This window comes from Homarus americanus, unplaced genomic scaffold (assembly GCF_018991925.1).
Source record: "Homarus americanus isolate GMGI-L3 unplaced genomic scaffold, GMGI_Hamer_2.0 scaffold53225, whole genome shotgun sequence".
Lineage (NCBI taxonomy): Eukaryota > Metazoa > Arthropoda > Malacostraca > Decapoda > Nephropidae > Homarus > Homarus americanus.
The window spans coordinates 1,118,872-1,137,519 of record NW_024750875.1 but is presented as its reverse complement, the minus strand read 5'-3'; the positions used below and the strand labels follow the sequence as shown (position 1 = coordinate 1,137,519).

Here is an 18,648-nt window from a genome sequence, read left to right as displayed (position 1 = left end):
TAAAATATTCTATAGTTAAAGATACAGTGTAAGGGATGATTGTCTCAGGGTTTTTTCTGATTTGGTCAATAAAATTACATATTACAGTATTGATTTTTCATCTAGGAAATGCCGTGCCCGTACGTGATACCTGATTCTGTACATGTAATTTAGAATCAATATTGTTTCATTGGATCCTGGTTGTCTGTGATGGCAGTACACAGTCTCAGTACTGCACCTTCACCCAATAATTACTATTACCAAGATCTGTATGTATGTGTACTGTACATCTGACTTTTTTTAATTCTGATTTTCTTCTTTGATTGTGCTGTAGATTGATCCAACACCATACCTCCACATGTGTCTGGTGGACTACCGTGGACGAGAACTGGATACTTGTACTGCTGCTACTGCCTATATGGAGGCTTGTTCCAACAACAACATCCCCACCAAAATACCAGTCTTCTGTGTCCAGTAAGTTACTCTTTGTTATGACTGACTCGTTCATTTTCTGAGAGGTACCAGTTTTTTTATGGACCTTAATTCACTGTAGTAGTTTTTGTATAGAACATAGCAGTCATCACCAACCTGAAATATTCTCTCTCTCTCTCTCTCTCCATCATTTTCTGTCTATCTCGCTCCAATGCACAGATGTGAGGATGAGTACGCTCCAGAAATTACATCAATGACGTTTCTGGAAGTCCTATCTCACTATTTGGCTCTTGGGTCATATATCATGTTCTTGGTAAAGGCTGTCACTGTCTTCCTCTTTCTGTCTCAGTCTTACTCTTACTCTCTCTCAGTCTTACTCTTACTCTCTCTCAGTCTTACTCTTACTCTCTCTCATTCTTACTCTCCCACAGATGTGAGTACATGACCAACGATGGAGAGACAAGGACATTAGAGGAAGGCACATCAGTAGTGTTGGAACAGGAGGAGATCCTCATGTCTACTGATGTGGTCATTCTGGTAGAGGCTAGATCCTGCAACACGATCCTCGCCCAGAAAAAACCACTTAACCGCTTCCACACTTTCATTACCCGCATGAATGAGGAGCTGGAGGCCAATGATCTACGTCTCGTAAGGTAATACAGCAATATGGTGTTGTGGTAATGTTGATCCACTTTTAGTTCACTGATTCTACCCACTTTGGTGACAAATACGTTAAGATGCAACACTGGCTGGTATAGGTTAGAGTAGTACAAACCATATTTCTCTGTATTTCTTGCTAAAACATTAACCATAAGATGACAAGAGGGCTGTTGAAGGTCAGATAAAGGTTCACATAGTCACCAGTAAAAACAAAATGAATGATTCCTCAGAGCTCATCAACACAAGCCAGTTGCTATACTTGAGATAGGTTTCTGATCTTTAGTTTTTTTTTATATCACTACCAAATTGTTTTAAAAATGTAGTTTATGGTAAAAGTTGTTGGTGGTACAGCAGTAGCACACTTGGCACTCACCATTGTGTCCTGTGTTCAATTCCCAGCCTAGGTCAGGTGTGAGAAGGGTGTGTTATCCAGTGAGACCCTACCAAACATAGCAAATTTTCTCCGGGTACTCAGGTTTCCTCCTGTACTAACACTGGCCAGTGAAGGTTATAATGAAAACTAGGAGATCAACATCCTGTTTAGCAAATATCTCAATGGAGTATGCCTGTACAATAAGCACAATAGCAGCCTTAATAGGTTGGTTCATTGCACTACTCTTATAACAGTGCATTCCCTTTTCTTACTTTGTATTGTTGCTCTATATTTAACAGAATTCAATGAAGTTCTTATTTATGCATCAATATATGGTGTTTTTAGTACAGAAGTATCAACAGATTCTGGTCCTGTAGTAGGTGAAGTGTGGATAATTGTGATAACTTACTTTTGCTTTCTTACTTCTATCTTCTTCACCACTGATCGGCTCGTTAGATGCTTGGGCGGTCAGTCACGTCTCTGTTACGCACTGTTGGCAAGTACTGGGCATGCACCGGCTCCTGAATGTACCTGAACCTCTTCCAATGTTGGTCAATTCAGGTCTTGAAATAGCTCACACTCGGTGCCGTCACAATACTCTCTGGCAGATTGTTCCAAGAGTTCACAAATTCTTACTCCAAAAAAAGTTTGCCCTCACAGTTTTCTGGACTTGTGGCTTCTTCAACTTTGAGCTGTGACCCCTTGTGGGGCGGATGTACTCCAGCTCCAGGTATGGACACTTGACTGAATAGTGTCCTTTGAGAAGTTTTTACACCTCAATTAGGTCACCTCTTGCTCGTCTGTAGTATATGCTAGGCAGATGCAGGTGCTCTAAAATCTCTGGATAACTGAGGTGCCCAAGCGCAGGCACCAGTCTGGTGGCCCTCCTTTGGACATTTTCAATCAACTGACAGTCCCTTGCATATCTCAGGGACCAGATGGGATGACAGAACTTCAGGCAGGGAAGCACCTCACCTTTGAAGATCATTACAAGGGACAGTTATCTGAATGACCTTATAAGACCTACTAGTTTAGTTGCTTGATACACCTTCTCACAATGGCCCAAGAACTTCAGTTCATTGTCAACATACACACCCAGGTCTTTTTCCCATTCAGTCTCTGTTAATGTAGTTTCTCCACCCCGCTGGGACATAAGATACTCCTCCTTACCGTTGGTGCATTCTCTTAGCACTTCGTGACATTAAATCTTCGCAGCCATTTGTTCGAACCACTCTTGAAATTCACTGATATCTTTCTGCACGTCTTCACAGATTGTTTGGTTCCTAATTTTCATTAATAACTTAGCATTGTCTGCAAACATGTGTATGGAGAAGTGTGTAGCTTCCGGCATGTCATTAATGAAAAAACAGCAGGCCCAATACACTGCCCTGTGGTACGTACCCCGCTTGTGACGGGTACATGTGATATTTTTGTACCATTAATCACCACACACTGCTTGCAGTCATGTAGATATCACACGTCAGTGAAGTTGTCAAATCCTCCAGTTTCCGTCTCCACCTCCTCCGCCGACTCAAGTCCCTCGGAGTTCCTGCACCTGAGTTCCTCGGTGTTTACTCAACATTCATACTTCCCAAACTCACCTATGCCTCCCCTACCTGGTCTTCCTCCCTAAATGCCACACAACGTAAACACCTAGAAAATGTGCAAAAGAGGGCATGCAAGATTATTCTCTCCCCTTCCTACTCCACATATCAAGAAACGCTCAATACACTGACCCTTTCGACTCTCACTGACCATCACCACGACCTCATCTGCAAATTTGGTAAGAAGCTTCTGCACCATCCTCGACACCGGCTCCTACTACCACCTGAGATCCCTAGCCCGAGAATTGCTGTTCGACACCACAACCGCATCCAGCCCATACGTGCACGAACTGATCGCTATAAGAACATCCCAGTCCCAACCATTGTAAAAATTATCAATAACTTGTAATAAACCAGTGTATTCACTCCCAGTAAATCCTACTTCTTGCGCTGTCACTATGTTGAAATGCCCTGTAGTTTGAGCTCTTCCCCATCTAGTTATTATATATCTTATTTGTATCACTTATGTTACTTGTATATTATTTGTAAATCGAAACCCATTCCCCAATTATGTAACTGTATATTTTCAGCCTTCTGGCTGCTATGCTCTTTCAAAAAACCGTTAATTATTATTATTATTATTTTTATCAATCAATTCTAGGACACTTCCCCGAATCCCGTACCCTTCCAGTTTAATTTTCAGCCTTTCCTGGGGTACGTTGTCGAAAGCCTTGGCAAAATCTAGGTATATATTGTCGAAATTGCTGCCCTGTTTCAGAATTTGGGTCCAAACATCCAGTACCTTGAGTACAGTAATTGTGTTAAGCAGGAGAGTCCTGGCATAAAACCTTGTTGGCAGTCCTTTATAAGGCTGTTTCCTATTAGATGTTCCATCATGGCATCTCTTATAATGCTCTCTAGTACTTTACACTTTAAGCTGTTGTGGATAATATAATAGTGGTCCTAAATATTTTGAAGTAGAGAATTAGGCATCTACTCTACATTTTCTGTTATTTTTATTATTACTGTTATTATTGAAGCACTGTGTATTGTAGTTATTATTACTGCATCAGTCCTATACTATTACTGTAATTACTATTATTATTACTATTATATTTACATTTATTTTTATTTGTATTCTATTCTTATTACAGATATGCTATGGTAGTGTATGGGTCAGATTATGGTTTGTTTACCATGCCTACAGTAGTCACGGTAGACAATAACATCTTCACAGACGCTGCCAACATCCACAAAGCTTTGAACCATGTTGACTTCAGTAAGTGACTGACAGTACCTGTGTAATGCCCAACACCACCACAGACTGTATAACATACCCACAACATACTGTAATAACACTCCCACAACACCACAGACTGTAATAACACTCCCACAACACCACAGACTGTAATAACACTCCCACAACACCACAGACTGTAATAACACACCCACAACACCACAGACTGTATAACACTCCCACAACACCACAGACTGTTATAACACTCCCACAACACCACAGACTGTAATATACCACAGACTGTTATACCCACAACACCACAGACTGTTATACCCACAACACCACAGACTGTTATACCCACAACACCACAGACTGTATACCCACACCACATACCCACAACACCACAGACTGTTATACCCACAACACCACAGACTGTTATACCCACAACACCTCAGACTGATATACCATACCCACTAATGAAAACAAAAGTGAAGGATTTCTTTAGGTCTTAGCTTAAGTGAACCGGTTAGATACTTTCTAATGTATGAACTTTTAGGAATTAATCTCTTGCCCATAACCTATGTCAGGTAATATGACACATTTTCATGTCTCGAGCTGGTTAACATAATGATTGACAAGGTTTTTAAAAATACATCTTGTTCATGGAGGATTATGAGTCAGAAATCTTTTGAGCTTCAAGATTGGGAAAAGTTAATGTATATGAACCGTGATTAAGTAATGGAGATAACTTTTCGTAGCTTGAGTATGTGAAAAAAAAAGTTTGAAATACCAATCTTTTAGACTCCAGTGATTAGCTCAGCTGTGTTGCTGTGAGACATAAACACAGACAGAGAGATAGACAGATACAAACAGAAAGAAACAGACAGAAATAGAGACAGACAGATGGATGAAGACAGACAGACAGAGAGTCAGATGGAAACACCAGCAAAGACAGACAAAGGCAGACAAGCAGACAGACATATAGATACAAAGACAGACTTACAGAAACAACGAAAAGACTGATAAAAACAGAGAGAGAGAGAGAGAGAGAGAGAGAGAGAGAGAGAGATTAATACTGTATTATCTCACAGTGAACGAGACATACCCTGAGATTGGGTACTTGGCGCCGGATGCGTTTTATGCCTTTACCTTCGCCGCTGGGCTGAACTTCAGGGCAGGTGTCAGTGTTACCTTCATCCACTTCCCTTGTGACTCCTGCCTCCCAGCCCACCCTTCTGTGAGTACTGATTTGTGTGTGTGTTGAGTGTGTGTGTGTGTGTGTGTGTGTGTGTGTGTTGTGTGTGTGTGTGTGTGTTGAGTGTGTGTGTGTGTGTGTGTGTGTGTGTGTGTGTGTGTGTGTGTGTGTGTGTGTGTGTGTGTGTGTGTGTGTGTGTGTGTGTGTTTCAAGGATACAGTAGATGTAGGATTAATATAGCTAGGATACAGTAGATGTAGGATTAATATAGCTAGGATACAGTAGATGAAGGATTAATATAGCTAGGATACAGTAGATGAAGGATTAATATAGCTAAGATACAGTAGATGAAGGATTAATATAGCTAAGATACAGTAGATGTAGGATTAATATAGCTAAGATACAGTAGATGTAGGATTAATATAGCTAAGATACAGTAGATAGGATTAATATAGCTAAGATACAGTAGATGTAGGATTAATATAGCTAGGATACAGTAGATGTAGGATTAATATAGCTAGGATACAGTAGATGTAGGATTAATATAGCTAGGATACAGTAGATGTAGGATTAATATAGCTAGGATACAGTAGATGCAGGATTAATATAGCTAGGATACAGTAGATGAAGGATTAATATAGCTAAGATACAGTAGATGAAGGATTAATATAGCTAAGATACAGTAGATGAAGGATTAATATAGCTAAGATACAGTAGATGAAGTAGCTACAGTAGATGTAGGATTAATATAGCTAGATAAAGTAGATGTAGGATTAATATAGCTAGATAAAGTAGATGAAGGATTAATATAGCTAGGATAAAGTAGATGTAGGATTAATATAGCTAGGATACAGTAGATGTAGGATTAATATAGCTAGGATAAAATAGATGCAGGATTAATATAGCTAGGATACAGTAGATGTAGGATTAATATAGCTAGGATGCAGTAGATGTAGGATTAATATAGCTAAGATACAGTAGATGAAGGATTAATATAGCTAAGATAAAGTGGATGAAGGATTAATATAGCTAGGATAAAGTAGATGTAGGATTAATATAGCTAGGATACAGTAGATGTAGGATTAATATAGCTAGGATAAAATAGATGCAGGATTAATATAGCTAGGATACAGTAGATGTAGGATTAATATAGCTAGGATGCAGTAGATGTAGGATTAATATAGCTAGGATACAGTAGATGTAGGATTAATATAGCTAGGATACAGTAGATGAAGGATTAATATAGCTAGGATACAGTAGATGTAGGATTAATATAGCTAAGATACAGGAGATTTATGATTAATAAAGCTAGGATAAATTAGATGTAGGATTAATATAGCTAGGATACCGTAGATGTAGGATTAATATAGCTAGGATAAAGTAGATGTAGGATTAATATAGCTAGGATACAGGAGATTTAATCAGGATACAGCAAATACGAGGAATGCTACAGTATAGGATAAATCTCACTAGGATACAGCTGTTGTAGAATTCATCTAAGATAAATCTCAGTAGGATACAGGAAGTAAGAGGATTAATGTGGCTGTATTTCTGTTCAGATGGATTACAGCACCATGTACCATATTCTGCTCGAGTACTCCGTCACGCTACATGTGTATTACCAGGACCTGTTTGACATCCCCAAAGAGAAGGAGAGAAAGAAGATTTTAGGAAAGTATTAAATATTTATTATTGTTACTACTTGTACCAAACGTATGGCTGTCTCACTAGTCTCTCCTGCAGTGTTCTTGCCTTACTTAGGACATATTCAGTATCTCCTTTCTGCCACATTCACAGTCTTTTCTTCATTGCTGCCTCATTAATCATGTACTTACTCCTTACTCCTCCACACATTTTATTACTTAACTATCCTAATACATAAGTAACTACCGTAGCTGAATTAGTTAAGCTGCAGATACATACAACATATTGGAGCTGTTGCCTTATGGTCCATGTTTGTGACTGTTGTTGGTTTAGGGGCTGAAAATCTTGTTCCCCTGAGACACAGCAGAGTAGACTTAAGCAAGGAGAATGATTGGCAACTCCTCAACACAACGAAACTTCAAGGTTGCTGCTTCTGTTCTGATAACACCTGAGCCAGTTTGGCGTAGAAGCACTTTGCACTAGTTCCCATCTCGCCCGATGTTGTGAGTGCCAGAGGAGTGAAGCTGCTTTGGTCCATGTTCTGGATTCTCTTTACAGTATATATTTTTTATATTTTTATCCTCTTCATCACTGATCGGCTCGTTAGCCGCTTGGGCGATCGGTCACGTCTCTGTTATTCACTGTTGGCAAGTACTGGGCATTCACCGGCTCCTGAATGTATCTGAACCTGCTCCAGTGTTGGTCAAGTCTTATATTGAAAGAGCTCACACTCGGTGCCATCACAACACTCTCTGGTAGATTGTTCCAAGAGTTTACAACTCTCACTCCGAAAAAGTTTGCCCTCACAGTTTTCTGGACCTGCGGCTTCTTCAGCCTTTAGGTGTGACCCCTTGTGGGGCGAGCGTCCGCCAGCTCCATGTAACGACACTCGACTGAGTAGTGCCCTTTGAGATGCTTATACACCTCAATTAGGTCGCCTTTGCCTATCTGTAGTATAAGCTAGGCAAGTTCAGGCACTCTAATCTCTCAGGGTAGTTGAGGTGCTGAAATGCAGGCACCAGTCTGGTGGCCCTCCTTTGAACATTTTCAATCAACTGACAGTCCCTAGTATGTCTTGGGGACCAAACAGGGTGACAGTACTCCAGATGGGGAAGCATTTCACTCTTGAAGATCGTTACGAGGGACGGACCGTCTACATATCTGTGTACACTTTGCTCTTTAAGTTATCATTTTTCCCGTGTACAGCCTCAAAAGTCAGGTCACGGTGACATTATTATTATTATTATTATTATTATTAGTATTATTATTATTATTATTATTATTATTATTATTATTATTATTGCTCTTACTGCTGTTGTTTTTTATATTAATATTATTTTTCATTAATATTACTTTTAATGCTGTATTGTTAATATAATTATTATTATTATTATTATTATTAAATAAGTTTTTATTATTAATTTATTTCTTGTGTTAATGTTAGTTATGTGATGCTTACTTTATTCCTTCTTAATAAGATGGACCCTAAGATTATGTTGGCACTGTGGTAATATGCTATTAACCACAGGTATTGACAGCAGTAACGCCTACACGCTGAAGGACGCCAAGAGCAGGGGCCGAAGGGGAAGACTGAAGGGCGACCCAGCCATATGGAGACACATTAACATACCTAAAGACAAACTTGGCTACTGTGCTCCCCTTGCTCTAGAAAATAATGGTGAGAGAGAGAGAGAGAGAGACTACCAGTACAGTATATCTAAGACCATGGTAGGTTGTTACACCCTTGCTTTTTGATCTAATAAAAGGAGTTGATTGGTTAAAGCCTTTCTCCGACACCTCACCTAAACATATCAGTTGACTGTGTAAGACTTTAAGTGTTAAGAACCCAATGGGAGTATACTGTATGATACGCTTTACACCCATACATGACCACTGTATGTGTTCTTTATAAAGTAAAGCCTAATTCTCTTCACATTATAATTATACAATCAGTTTTGATCTTATACCGGTAGTCATAATCTATACTCTTCATGCTACAGCCATAATCTTCACATGTCAATAACCTTCATCTTACAGCCATGATCTTCACATACCTATCATTGTTACAACCCTGATCTACACATACCTATCATTGTTACAACCCTGACCTACACATAACTATCATTGTTACAACCCTGATCTACACATAACTATCTTCACAGTTGTATATCTCTAACAATGATCTTGCAGGCACGATCTTTACCTTCAACCCGTTCAAGATCCCTAGGAGGCGATCCTTAACTAAAGAGAAGAAGAAGGTTGAGAAATTGGCCATAGTGTTTGGGAGGCGTGTGGTTCAGACTGCTCTTCCCCAGGAACGTAAGAGGTGTGTGTGTGTGCCGAGTACTCCTGACGGTGCGGCCAGTGTACAGTGTGACAACTGGAACAGTGGCCACCTCTCTATATTGGTGAGTACTACATGTGTGTGTGTGTGTGTGTTTTGGTCTGGTGAGTACTGTGGGTGTACCTACTGAGTACTATATGTGTGTGCACTTATTGAGTACATCAGACAAAGCAGCCAGTGTTCAGAGTATTGACAGAGCAGTAGTGAAATTCTCAGTTTTGTGGAGTGATAATAGCTCTGATTGTCTTAAAACTTGGTACAGTATGTTGGTTCAATATAACCAGACACCCTTTCTAGATGTCCCTCATTTAATAAACAGAAATGATATGCTTTTGAGGCAATAAGATAGGGATGGTATATACGACTCCTTAGGAAATTATTACGTCTGTATGACTTTGCAAGAATGCTTTGGACGATTTCCTACAATACAGTAAACTCTCGAAAGTCTAGATAATTTGGGGGAGAGTGTGTCCAGACTTTTACTAATTTTGGGGGAGAGAATCGGGCCCACTGTGCACAAAGCAGCCACCCATTAGCCCACTCCCCCCTCTCCACCCCAATGACCCTTACATTTGTATTATAATGTACAATAAATGTCATGTGTGTTTCTTTTTACATTTTTCCTGGCAAAAGTGGTAAGGCCAGTCCCCCTCCCCCCTCCAGCACGTTTATGCATGAAGTTTCATCCCGTACCTATAAGCTTTGGATGGTATTTTGAGCAGCTAGGGACTCTGCAGAAGTGTGTTGAAAAGATGACAACTAGTAGACTGACTGATATGGGAGAGGAGGAACAACAGGAACGAATCAATTGCAGGAACAGAGACTTTCTTCATGACAGAAAGCAGTGTGTGGTGATTAATGGCATGAAATCGTCATGTGTACCCGTGATAAGCAGGGTACAACAGGGTAGTGTACTGGGCCCATTGTTGTTTGTTTGTTTCATAAATGACAGGCCAGAAGCTATACATTCCTCCATACAAATATTTGTGGAAGATGCCAAGTTATTCAGGGAAATTAAGAACCAAACAAACGGTGAAGAGCGACAGAAAAGATTTCTGTTGGCTTCAAGAGCGGTTGAAGAAATGGCTACTAAGATTCAATGTCACGAAGTGTAAGAGAATGCACCTAAGTCGAACTATCAGTAAGGAGGCATATCACATGTCCCAAGGACAAAGAAACTGCTTCAATAGGAACCGAATGCGAAAAGGACCTGGGTGTGTATGCGACAACGAACTGAAGTTCTTGGGCCATTGTGTGAAGAAGGTGAATCAAACAACTAAACTAATAGATCTTATGAGAAGGTCGTTCAGTTATCCAGACAATCCGTCACTCGTAAAGATCTTCAAAAGTGAGGTGCTTCCCAGTCTAGAGTACTGTCACCTTGTCTGGTCCCTGAGATATACTAGAGTAAGGGTGGTCAAAATGTAGATCGTGATCTACCAGTAGATTGCAAAGTAATTTCTGGTAGATCGCTGGATCTGCAGTAGCGGCCTAACCCATCAACATGGATCATACAGGTAACAGTACAGTACACAAAACCACTGCCAAGCTTACGATCCATCTGTTATTAAAAAGAATAATATTAAGAATAGTAATAATAGAAATGCAATTTTTGTTATCGCCATTATTGGTAGCAACATTCATGACATGTTTTGCCTTTGCATCTAACAAGTGATTAGCGAGAAAGGACATATTTAAATAATTTTGGGAATAATTAATTAATAACGTCACAGAAAATGATACCACACATATAAAAATCTGCCAAATTTCACTAGTTGGGAGCCTGCACGCGGCTTGTTGATGCAATGCAGTGCAAATCACCACACCAGTAAAGTAAGTTCTTCCCTCATACTCTTCATACATGTATGATTATGCATTGAAAATTATATACAAAGCACTTCTCTCGCTCTCCATTAAGACTCAAAATCTACCCATTATCTGCTGGCAGTTAGGAAAAATTTTACTAGTTGGTGACGTCTGGATAACCATGGAAAAAAGGAGACCAGTCACACGAAAGTCTGGCCACCCCTGTGCTAGAGATTGTCAGCTGATTGATAATGTCCAAAGGATGGCCACCAGACTGGTGCCTGCACTATGACACCTCTGTTACCCAGAGAAATTAGAACACCTGCAACTGCCTAGCTTATACTATAGACGGGCAAGGGGTGACATAATTTGAAGTTTATGAAGATCTCGGAGGGCACCAGTCAGTTGAGTGTCCGTACCTGTAGGTGGCGGACGGCCGCCCCACAAGGGGTCACAGCTCTTGGTTGAAGAAGGCACAAATCCAGAAAACTGTGAGGGCAAACTTTTTCAGAGTGAGAGTTGTGAACTCTTGGAACCATCTGCCAGAGAGTGTTGTAAGCCATTTCATGACCAGACTTGACAAACACTGTAGCAGGGAAAGATACATTCAGGAGCCAGTGCATGCCCAGTACTTGCCAACAGTGTGTAACAGAGACGTGACTGACCACCCAAGGGGCGAACGAGCTGATCAGTGGTGAAGAGAATAAAAGTAAAAGTATGTGATAGTTTACTGTATTTTTTAGAATGGTGTTATCATAGGATGTATCTGTTATAGAGATGTTATCACAGTGGTGGCTCAGGGTCTAACCACATACTTCTTACCCCAAGGAACAGTATGGAGATGAGGAATTCACCTTCCCTGAGGAAACCAACAGTAGGGAGGCGGGGTCCTGTATTCGTCGGTCCAGTCTTGGTAACTGTATTGAATGGCTACAATCCTAGTTACCTGACTGGCTGAAATCCTAGTAACCTGTCTTGCTGAAAGTCATAATGACCTGACCTAATGTTATGCTCATGAAAGTCCTTGATTCTTTAGAGTTTGCTTGCTAATTTCTACATAACAAGTATGAAGAGTAGTTGTTTAATTAAGGTTGATTTGCTTTAATTTTTTGGTTATTTTCAATGTTAATGTTATATCGTAGATTATGGTTGACAGATGCATTGTTTGGCCTTGAGTTATGAGTGAAATTTAATATACCGACCTTTGAGAATCCTCCTTTGTGTTCAACATATGAACCACTGAGACTCCTGCTTTGAGTTGTATCTGTTAGTGAGGTGGTCAAATCCATTGGCATGTTTTCATTTTGGAGTTGAATTTAAGGTAAGACCCTTTAAAAGGCAAGGAGCAAATGTTACCAGTGGCAGGGAAGACATAAGAGTTGTATTACCGGAACAACAGAATTTCATTGTGTGCAAGAGAGGAGTTTGTAATTGTACTGAAGAATTACATAAAAAAACATTGAAATACCTATAGATATAAAGGAAGAAATTATCACCCATTTTTATGATATTTAGAGAAAATTTGCCAAATACCAAGATATTATATACCGTATTTTTCAGCATATAAGACGCACATTTTTGTCTGAAAAATGGCTAAAAACAAATCAGCCTGTGTCCAATATGTGAAGTTGTGGTCTCCCACAAGCTAATTAATCCCCCCGTTGCTGTCTCCAGTAGGCTAATTCTGCCTAAACCAACTCCAGAATTTAAAATTTGCTATTGCTTACTTAAACATTGTTCTTATTTTTAATTAATTAGAAAATAATTACTGTATTGTAAATATAAAAAGTAAATCTGTAACTACTCTGTACACTGTACTGGTGACAATAACTTGAGACGATTAATGTCCCTACGGTAAACACCCAACTCTTTAAAGGTAGCTAAGCAGTAACCATTCTGAACACTTATAAGCATTACAATCTATTAATGCTATACCTGTAACATTTATTTTTCAATCTACCTGATACAAATGAAGATTCACAGATCGCTTTCTTTTCACATTTACATCTGTTAACATCGCTGGCGATATTGTAGCCAGGTTAGACTCATTTCTATAACCAGGCTACTGGGCCAAGTTGTTGTTTTCCAATTCATATTTTCGGGTAGTTATACGTAACTTTCTTCATTTAGTTTTACTGATATACATGAACACCATCCTACATACTTATTGTGAAAAAGTAAAAGAAATAACTGTCCTAAGGGTAAACACAAAAGGAATATATATTCCTTTGCACACTAGTTACCTGGCGTGGGAGGACGGCTGGTCGCTTGGTTGATGCCGGTGGGGGGGAGCATTGTCGTTGCTGTGGTAAACAGGGAATACAGATGTACAGTACAGTATACAGTATGCAAATGGCGACAGTGTTAAACTTTCATTTAGCTTTTATTTACTGGTTTGGCAATAGAGTATTTTTTGTTGTAACTTATTTATTGGAATTATTTTTATTTATTCCTCACATTTACTGTACTGTATATGCTATTTTAAGAAAACTATGGATACAGGAGGAAAATACACACAAGTTTTTTCCTAATTTGTCCCTTCTAAAATGGAAGGTGCATCTTATATGTCATAAAATACGGTACTTTTGAGTAAAAATGAACATATTATCTATATTACAGTATGAACAGGTTATTTGAATCACTAAATTTTTTTGAAAAGTGGACACAATACTTGCTTATACTTTTCAGAGAATGGGATAAAATGGATATTTTTTTAATTCAGAAAACAATAGCAACAAGAAGTAGAAATCAGCTAAAATATTTGTGGACTTGTCATACAGTTATTTCTGAGTCAGTGTATTCAGTAAGTTAGTCAGTGAATTAGGGAATCGGTCATTGGTTTAGTGACTCATTAATAGTACAGTACTCGTCATTGAAGTGAGTGAGTGGGTGAAGTTTTTTTAATTCGATTGTACTCCATTTATTTTGTTCCTTGTTAATATTATTATATGTTAAGTAAATAAGTACAGTATTAAAATTCATGTAGGCAGTCCCCGGGTTATGTACGAGATCTGTTCCTACAGACGTTCTCAAGTTGAAAATGTACTTAAGTGGAACTAATTACTCTATGTATATACCGTACTTACAGAATAATGTTTAAAATCCCACTACACTCCTTGTATATCATAGCCAAGTCCTTATATATGTACTTCTAAAATCACTGAAGAGAAAAGAAGAAATAGAATGACAAAATACAGTAAGTGAAAGTAGTTGAAAATAAGTCATCAGTTAAATAAAATACTGTAAATTTAAAGTTTAACCTCGTTCATATGAGTGGATATGTTCGTAAGTCGGACGTACGTAACCCGGGGACCTCCTGTATTTATCCCTAGCTGTCTGTCATATATTTAAAACAGTACAGTGATGTCATGTTAATAATTTTGTTAAGTTTTATATCTGGGTTGAGAATAAATGTATATAGATACATATTGTAGTGATGTTTTATTTTAGATAATAAAACTTGATCATTCACATAAATTTCTTGTAGAATTATTGAAGAAAAGATGACAGGAGTGAAGTGTGATAAACCTTTGTTACCTTGTGTTGTGGACAAGGGCTACAGGGGAACAGATTTGCTAAGGTACAAACAATCAATCTACAGTACCTCGTAACAATGTACATTTGCTCCAAAAATTCTCTGTTAGTTTTGTGTGAATCAATATTACACAACTGCCGAAGGATTTGGACAACCTAACGAGACAACATGAGCCACAGGGTTCAATTTGAAATTTATCGAACCCAACCATAAAGATACTTTCTGGAGCAATGTGTACAAGGAAGAAAGTCTTGTCAGTCCACCAACCTGAGACTCATGATGGGATGGACGACTGACAGGACTTACCCTGTGATTGTACCAATGGTAACTGGTTTCACTTGGTCATTTCTTGAAAAGTCTAAAATCTTCATTCATTCCCTGAAATTTTATATTGTTATGCCGAGGCATAATTTCGTATTACAATTTTGTAAACTAGGTGTTTTGATTATTTTATATCACAAGCAACAGTTATTTTGGCAAATTTAGTGAAATGTTCGTGTATACTGTATATTGATAATATTGATGTATTAATTATGTAAGAATATTCTAGACTCTAGAGCTTGCTGAAGTGTAGCGTGAGGTAAGATTTTACTCCAAAACGTACAATATACGCCGAATTACTGGTACTTCGATGATTTTTCATCTATGTACTTAGGTATAAGAAATCCAAGTTCCATAGCCTGTTGTGTGTGTTTAGTAAATCTATCTGCCAAGTTTTGCAGTGTGTCATCTAGATATGGGATGAATATTGTGGCCCGAAAGAATGGCTTGGTATCTTCTATAACTACATTAGATCTGAATTTGCCTAGTGCAACTACGTCTGGATATACAGGTAGTATCACACCACTGCTGATTGCTCCAAAACGCCATGGAACACTGCATCTGCATTTTCCCGGCAGCTGTGTAATGTTTGCATTACTGACCGGATTAGGTCAACATCTCCAAGGCTGTCCTGAATTTGAAAACAAAACAAAATAATATAATGTATTTGACACACACACACACGTCCTCCCCCTCCTTCTGTACGCCCCTGAATGTCAGTATACGTACATGTCTAACTGAGCTAACCACAGAAACTAAAATGACCCGACGTAAATTCCTATCCAGAGGTTCTCTGCCCCCTGTAAACCTAATGTAACTTAACTGTACCTTAGCAAACAATGTATATCTCCGTGAATTTGTACTCTACGTGAAATTGAAAAGCCAAAACTCCAAAACTATAACTGGTAACCTTTTTGGCACTCATAATTCACTTTTCTTTTGCGTCATTTTATCTGGGATCGGATAAACATATAACCACATCCATTGAATCTTTGCCATATTAAGTAACATATCTTCGTTGTTTTTATTTTCCGATAATTATTTGAAGTACTTATTTTTTCGTCTTTAATTTTGAGTAATTATACGTTTTATAAAAATCGACTATTATGTAAATAGTACACTTCTTACTAGCCATCGATCCATGAGGGTACGAGGATTGTCAAAATTTTAACATAAACGGTGGCAACGACTCACACCATTTAGAACGTTGTTACAGTAAAATTTGATATATAATTAAAACTATTTCGTTAAAAATACTACTTTTATATAATAATGCTATTATAATGAAACAGAACTTATAATTAATGTGAAAATGTATTATATGATACAATTCCTACTTTATTAATTATAGTATTAACACATTTTATATTTTATGAAAATTTAGTTTCTTATAAGATATATCTATTTACGGCGCTAGATATCTGTAAGAGGATCGGAGAAATAAAATAATCTACAATGAAATTTGGTGCCATACATCTACTTGTGTGTTTGTTTATTGGCTGAGGTGTAATTGTATGTGTTTATGTACGTGTTTGGAAATACCTCTTTATATATCAGTGATGATATGAGTGTTTCCCATTACATGTACTGTTCAAATGTGTGTCACATTGTAACAAATTGTAGAGTACTTCAGGAAAATTACTATATGGTGGCATATCCTATCAGTGGTAGAAGCTGTTTCCATCTACAATTTCACGAAAAATATATAAGTTCAATTAGTAGCATCAAGAATAATAATAACTTACACTTTATAAAACATTATTAAATTACTAATAATAAATACATATATAAGTATCTCCGTATAGTTTTTGTTATCAGTCGAAAATAATCATCAGTTGCATTCAGTGATGAAAATATATTAATATATCAAATATTTCTATATAAGGTTCTCAGGAATTAGAGTTGTTGATTTTTTTTATACTGTAGGCTATATCATTTTTGTAACAGAGACATCCCTTACACATGTGGTTACAGATACTATAGTAGAAAACAGGCTAAGGCTGGAGATACTATTTTAAATAGTAAATGCTCAATGATTACTCCCATAGCTGCATTTATCTCCAAGATCGACTACTACTCAGCTAACTAGCTATCCGAGCGAGCGCATTTGGTGAATATCCGCCACCGCACCTGGAAGGGCCCCTGATGGTACCACCGACCCTGGGAAAGCCCCTGGGGATGCCACCGCACCTGGCAGGGCCCCTGGGAGTGCTGCCATCCTGAGAGGGGCTCTTGGGGCACTGCTACCACTGGGAGGGTCCGTAAGAAGGCCCCTAGGGCGTTACTGCTCCTGGAAGGGCCCCTGACGGGGAGGGGGCACTGCCTCTAGGAGGGCCTCTGATGACACCGCCTTGGAAGGGCTCCAGGGGGCACCGCAGCCTCTGGCAAGGCCTCTGTGGGAGCAACTGCCACCGGGAGGGCCTCCAGGGGCACCGCCTCCACTGGGAGGGCCTCTTGGGTAGCCGCTGCCCTTGGCAGGGCCTCTGTGGTCATCACCGCCCTTGGGAGGGCCTTTGGGGACGCTGCCACCCTTGGGAGGACCCCTAGGGGCACCGCAGCCCCTAGGAGGTTCCCTGGGGGCACTACAACCCCTATGAAGGGCCCCTGTTAGCGCTGTCGCAACAGGGAGGGCCCCTGAGTACGCCGTTGCCAGTGGGAGGGCCCCTGAGGGTGGCACCGCCCCCTGGGAGGGTCCTTAGGGGCACCGCTGCCCCTATGAGGGCCCTTTGGGTCACTAACCCCACTTGGAAGGCCCCCGCCGCCACTGGGAGCGCCGCAACCTCTGGGAGGACCCTTAGGGGCACCGGAGTTCTGGGAGGTCCAGTGGGGGCACTGGCACCTCTATGGAGGGCCCTTGTGAGCGTTGACGCCGCTAGGAGGGCCCCTAGGGTAAAGCACGACGCGGGGAAGTCCTCTGGGGGCGTCGTCGCCCTTGAGAGGCTTCTGGGAGCGCTACCATCCCTGGGAGGGCCTCCTGGGGCGTCGATGTCCCTAAGGAGAGTTGCTGGGGGCACCATCGCCCCTGGGAGGGTACCTTGGGGCGCCATATCCTCCAGCAGACCCCTTGGGGTCGCCAGTAACCCCAAAGGAAGGCCCCTAGAGGTGCCGCTGCATTTGGCAAGGCTCCGAGGGGAGCCACAGCCCCAGGAAGGGCCCCTGCGAGCGCCACCGCTTTTGGGTGGTACCCTTGGACCGCCTCCGCCCCTCGAAGAACCCCTGAGGGCACCACCTCATCTCGGAGGGCTCCTGAGAGTTCCGCCGCCCCTGGGAGGGCCCTAAACCGTCGCAGTCCCTGGGAGGTCCCCTGTTGGCGCAAATGCTCCTGGGAGGGCCCCTAGGAGTGCCACCGCCATTGGGAGGGCCTCTGGTGTCGCTGCTGCCACTTGGGAAGGCCCATGGGGGCCTCTTCTGACCCTGGGACAGTCCCCAGGGGGTGCCACTTCCACTGAAAAGGCCCCTGGGATCGCCCTGCCACAGCGAAGGCGCCTTCAGAGGCCTTCCAGAGGCGGTGTCTACCCCAGGGTCCCTCTATGGGGTGCCACTGCCCCCAAGGACCCTGCCAGGGGCTGTGGCGCCCT

At 40.5% G+C, this 18,648-nt stretch overlaps 2 protein-coding genes across 2 annotated transcripts in view; one reads left to right on the top strand and one right to left on the bottom strand.

The window, feature by feature from the left end:
* Nucleotides 1–13,166, top strand: part of LOC121854469 — an 88,779-nt gene extending 75,613 nt beyond the window's left edge. Inside the window, exons 74-81 of the mRNA XM_042349145.1 lie at nt 314–453; nt 843–1,064; nt 4,143–4,267; nt 5,317–5,462; nt 6,980–7,091; nt 8,593–8,742; nt 9,255–9,472; nt 12,043–13,166. Coding sequence (XP_042205079.1) covers nt 314–453; nt 843–1,064; nt 4,143–4,267; nt 5,317–5,462; nt 6,980–7,091; nt 8,593–8,742; nt 9,255–9,472; nt 12,043–12,156 — 1,227 coding nt within the window. The 3' untranslated portion in view covers nt 12,157–13,166. The remainder of the gene's footprint in view (nt 1–313; nt 454–842; nt 1,065–4,142; nt 4,268–5,316; nt 5,463–6,979; nt 7,092–8,592; nt 8,743–9,254; nt 9,473–12,042) is intronic.
* Nucleotides 13,167–17,351: 4,185 nt separating this feature from the next.
* Nucleotides 17,352–18,117, bottom strand: LOC121854468 (basic salivary proline-rich protein 2-like). Its single transcript, XM_042349144.1, has 2 exons — nt 17,810–18,117; nt 17,352–17,613 (listed from the first exon to the last, which is right to left on the bottom strand). Exons 1-2 carry the CDS (start codon nt 18,115–18,117, stop codon nt 17,352–17,354), a joined length of 570 nt encoding a protein of 189 aa, XP_042205078.1.
* Between the last annotated feature and the right edge of the window lie 531 nt (nt 18,118–18,648).

Coding starts and splice junctions, on each gene's coding strand:
- LOC121854468 (XM_042349144.1), bottom strand. CDS start 18,117: ATGGCGCCCCAAGGTACCCTCCCAGGGGCGATGGTGCCCCCAGCAACT. Junction 17,614..17,809: donor GCGGGGGCCTTCCAAGTGGG/GTTAGTGACCCA, acceptor CGGTGCCCCTAG/GGGTCCTCCCAAGGGTGGCA.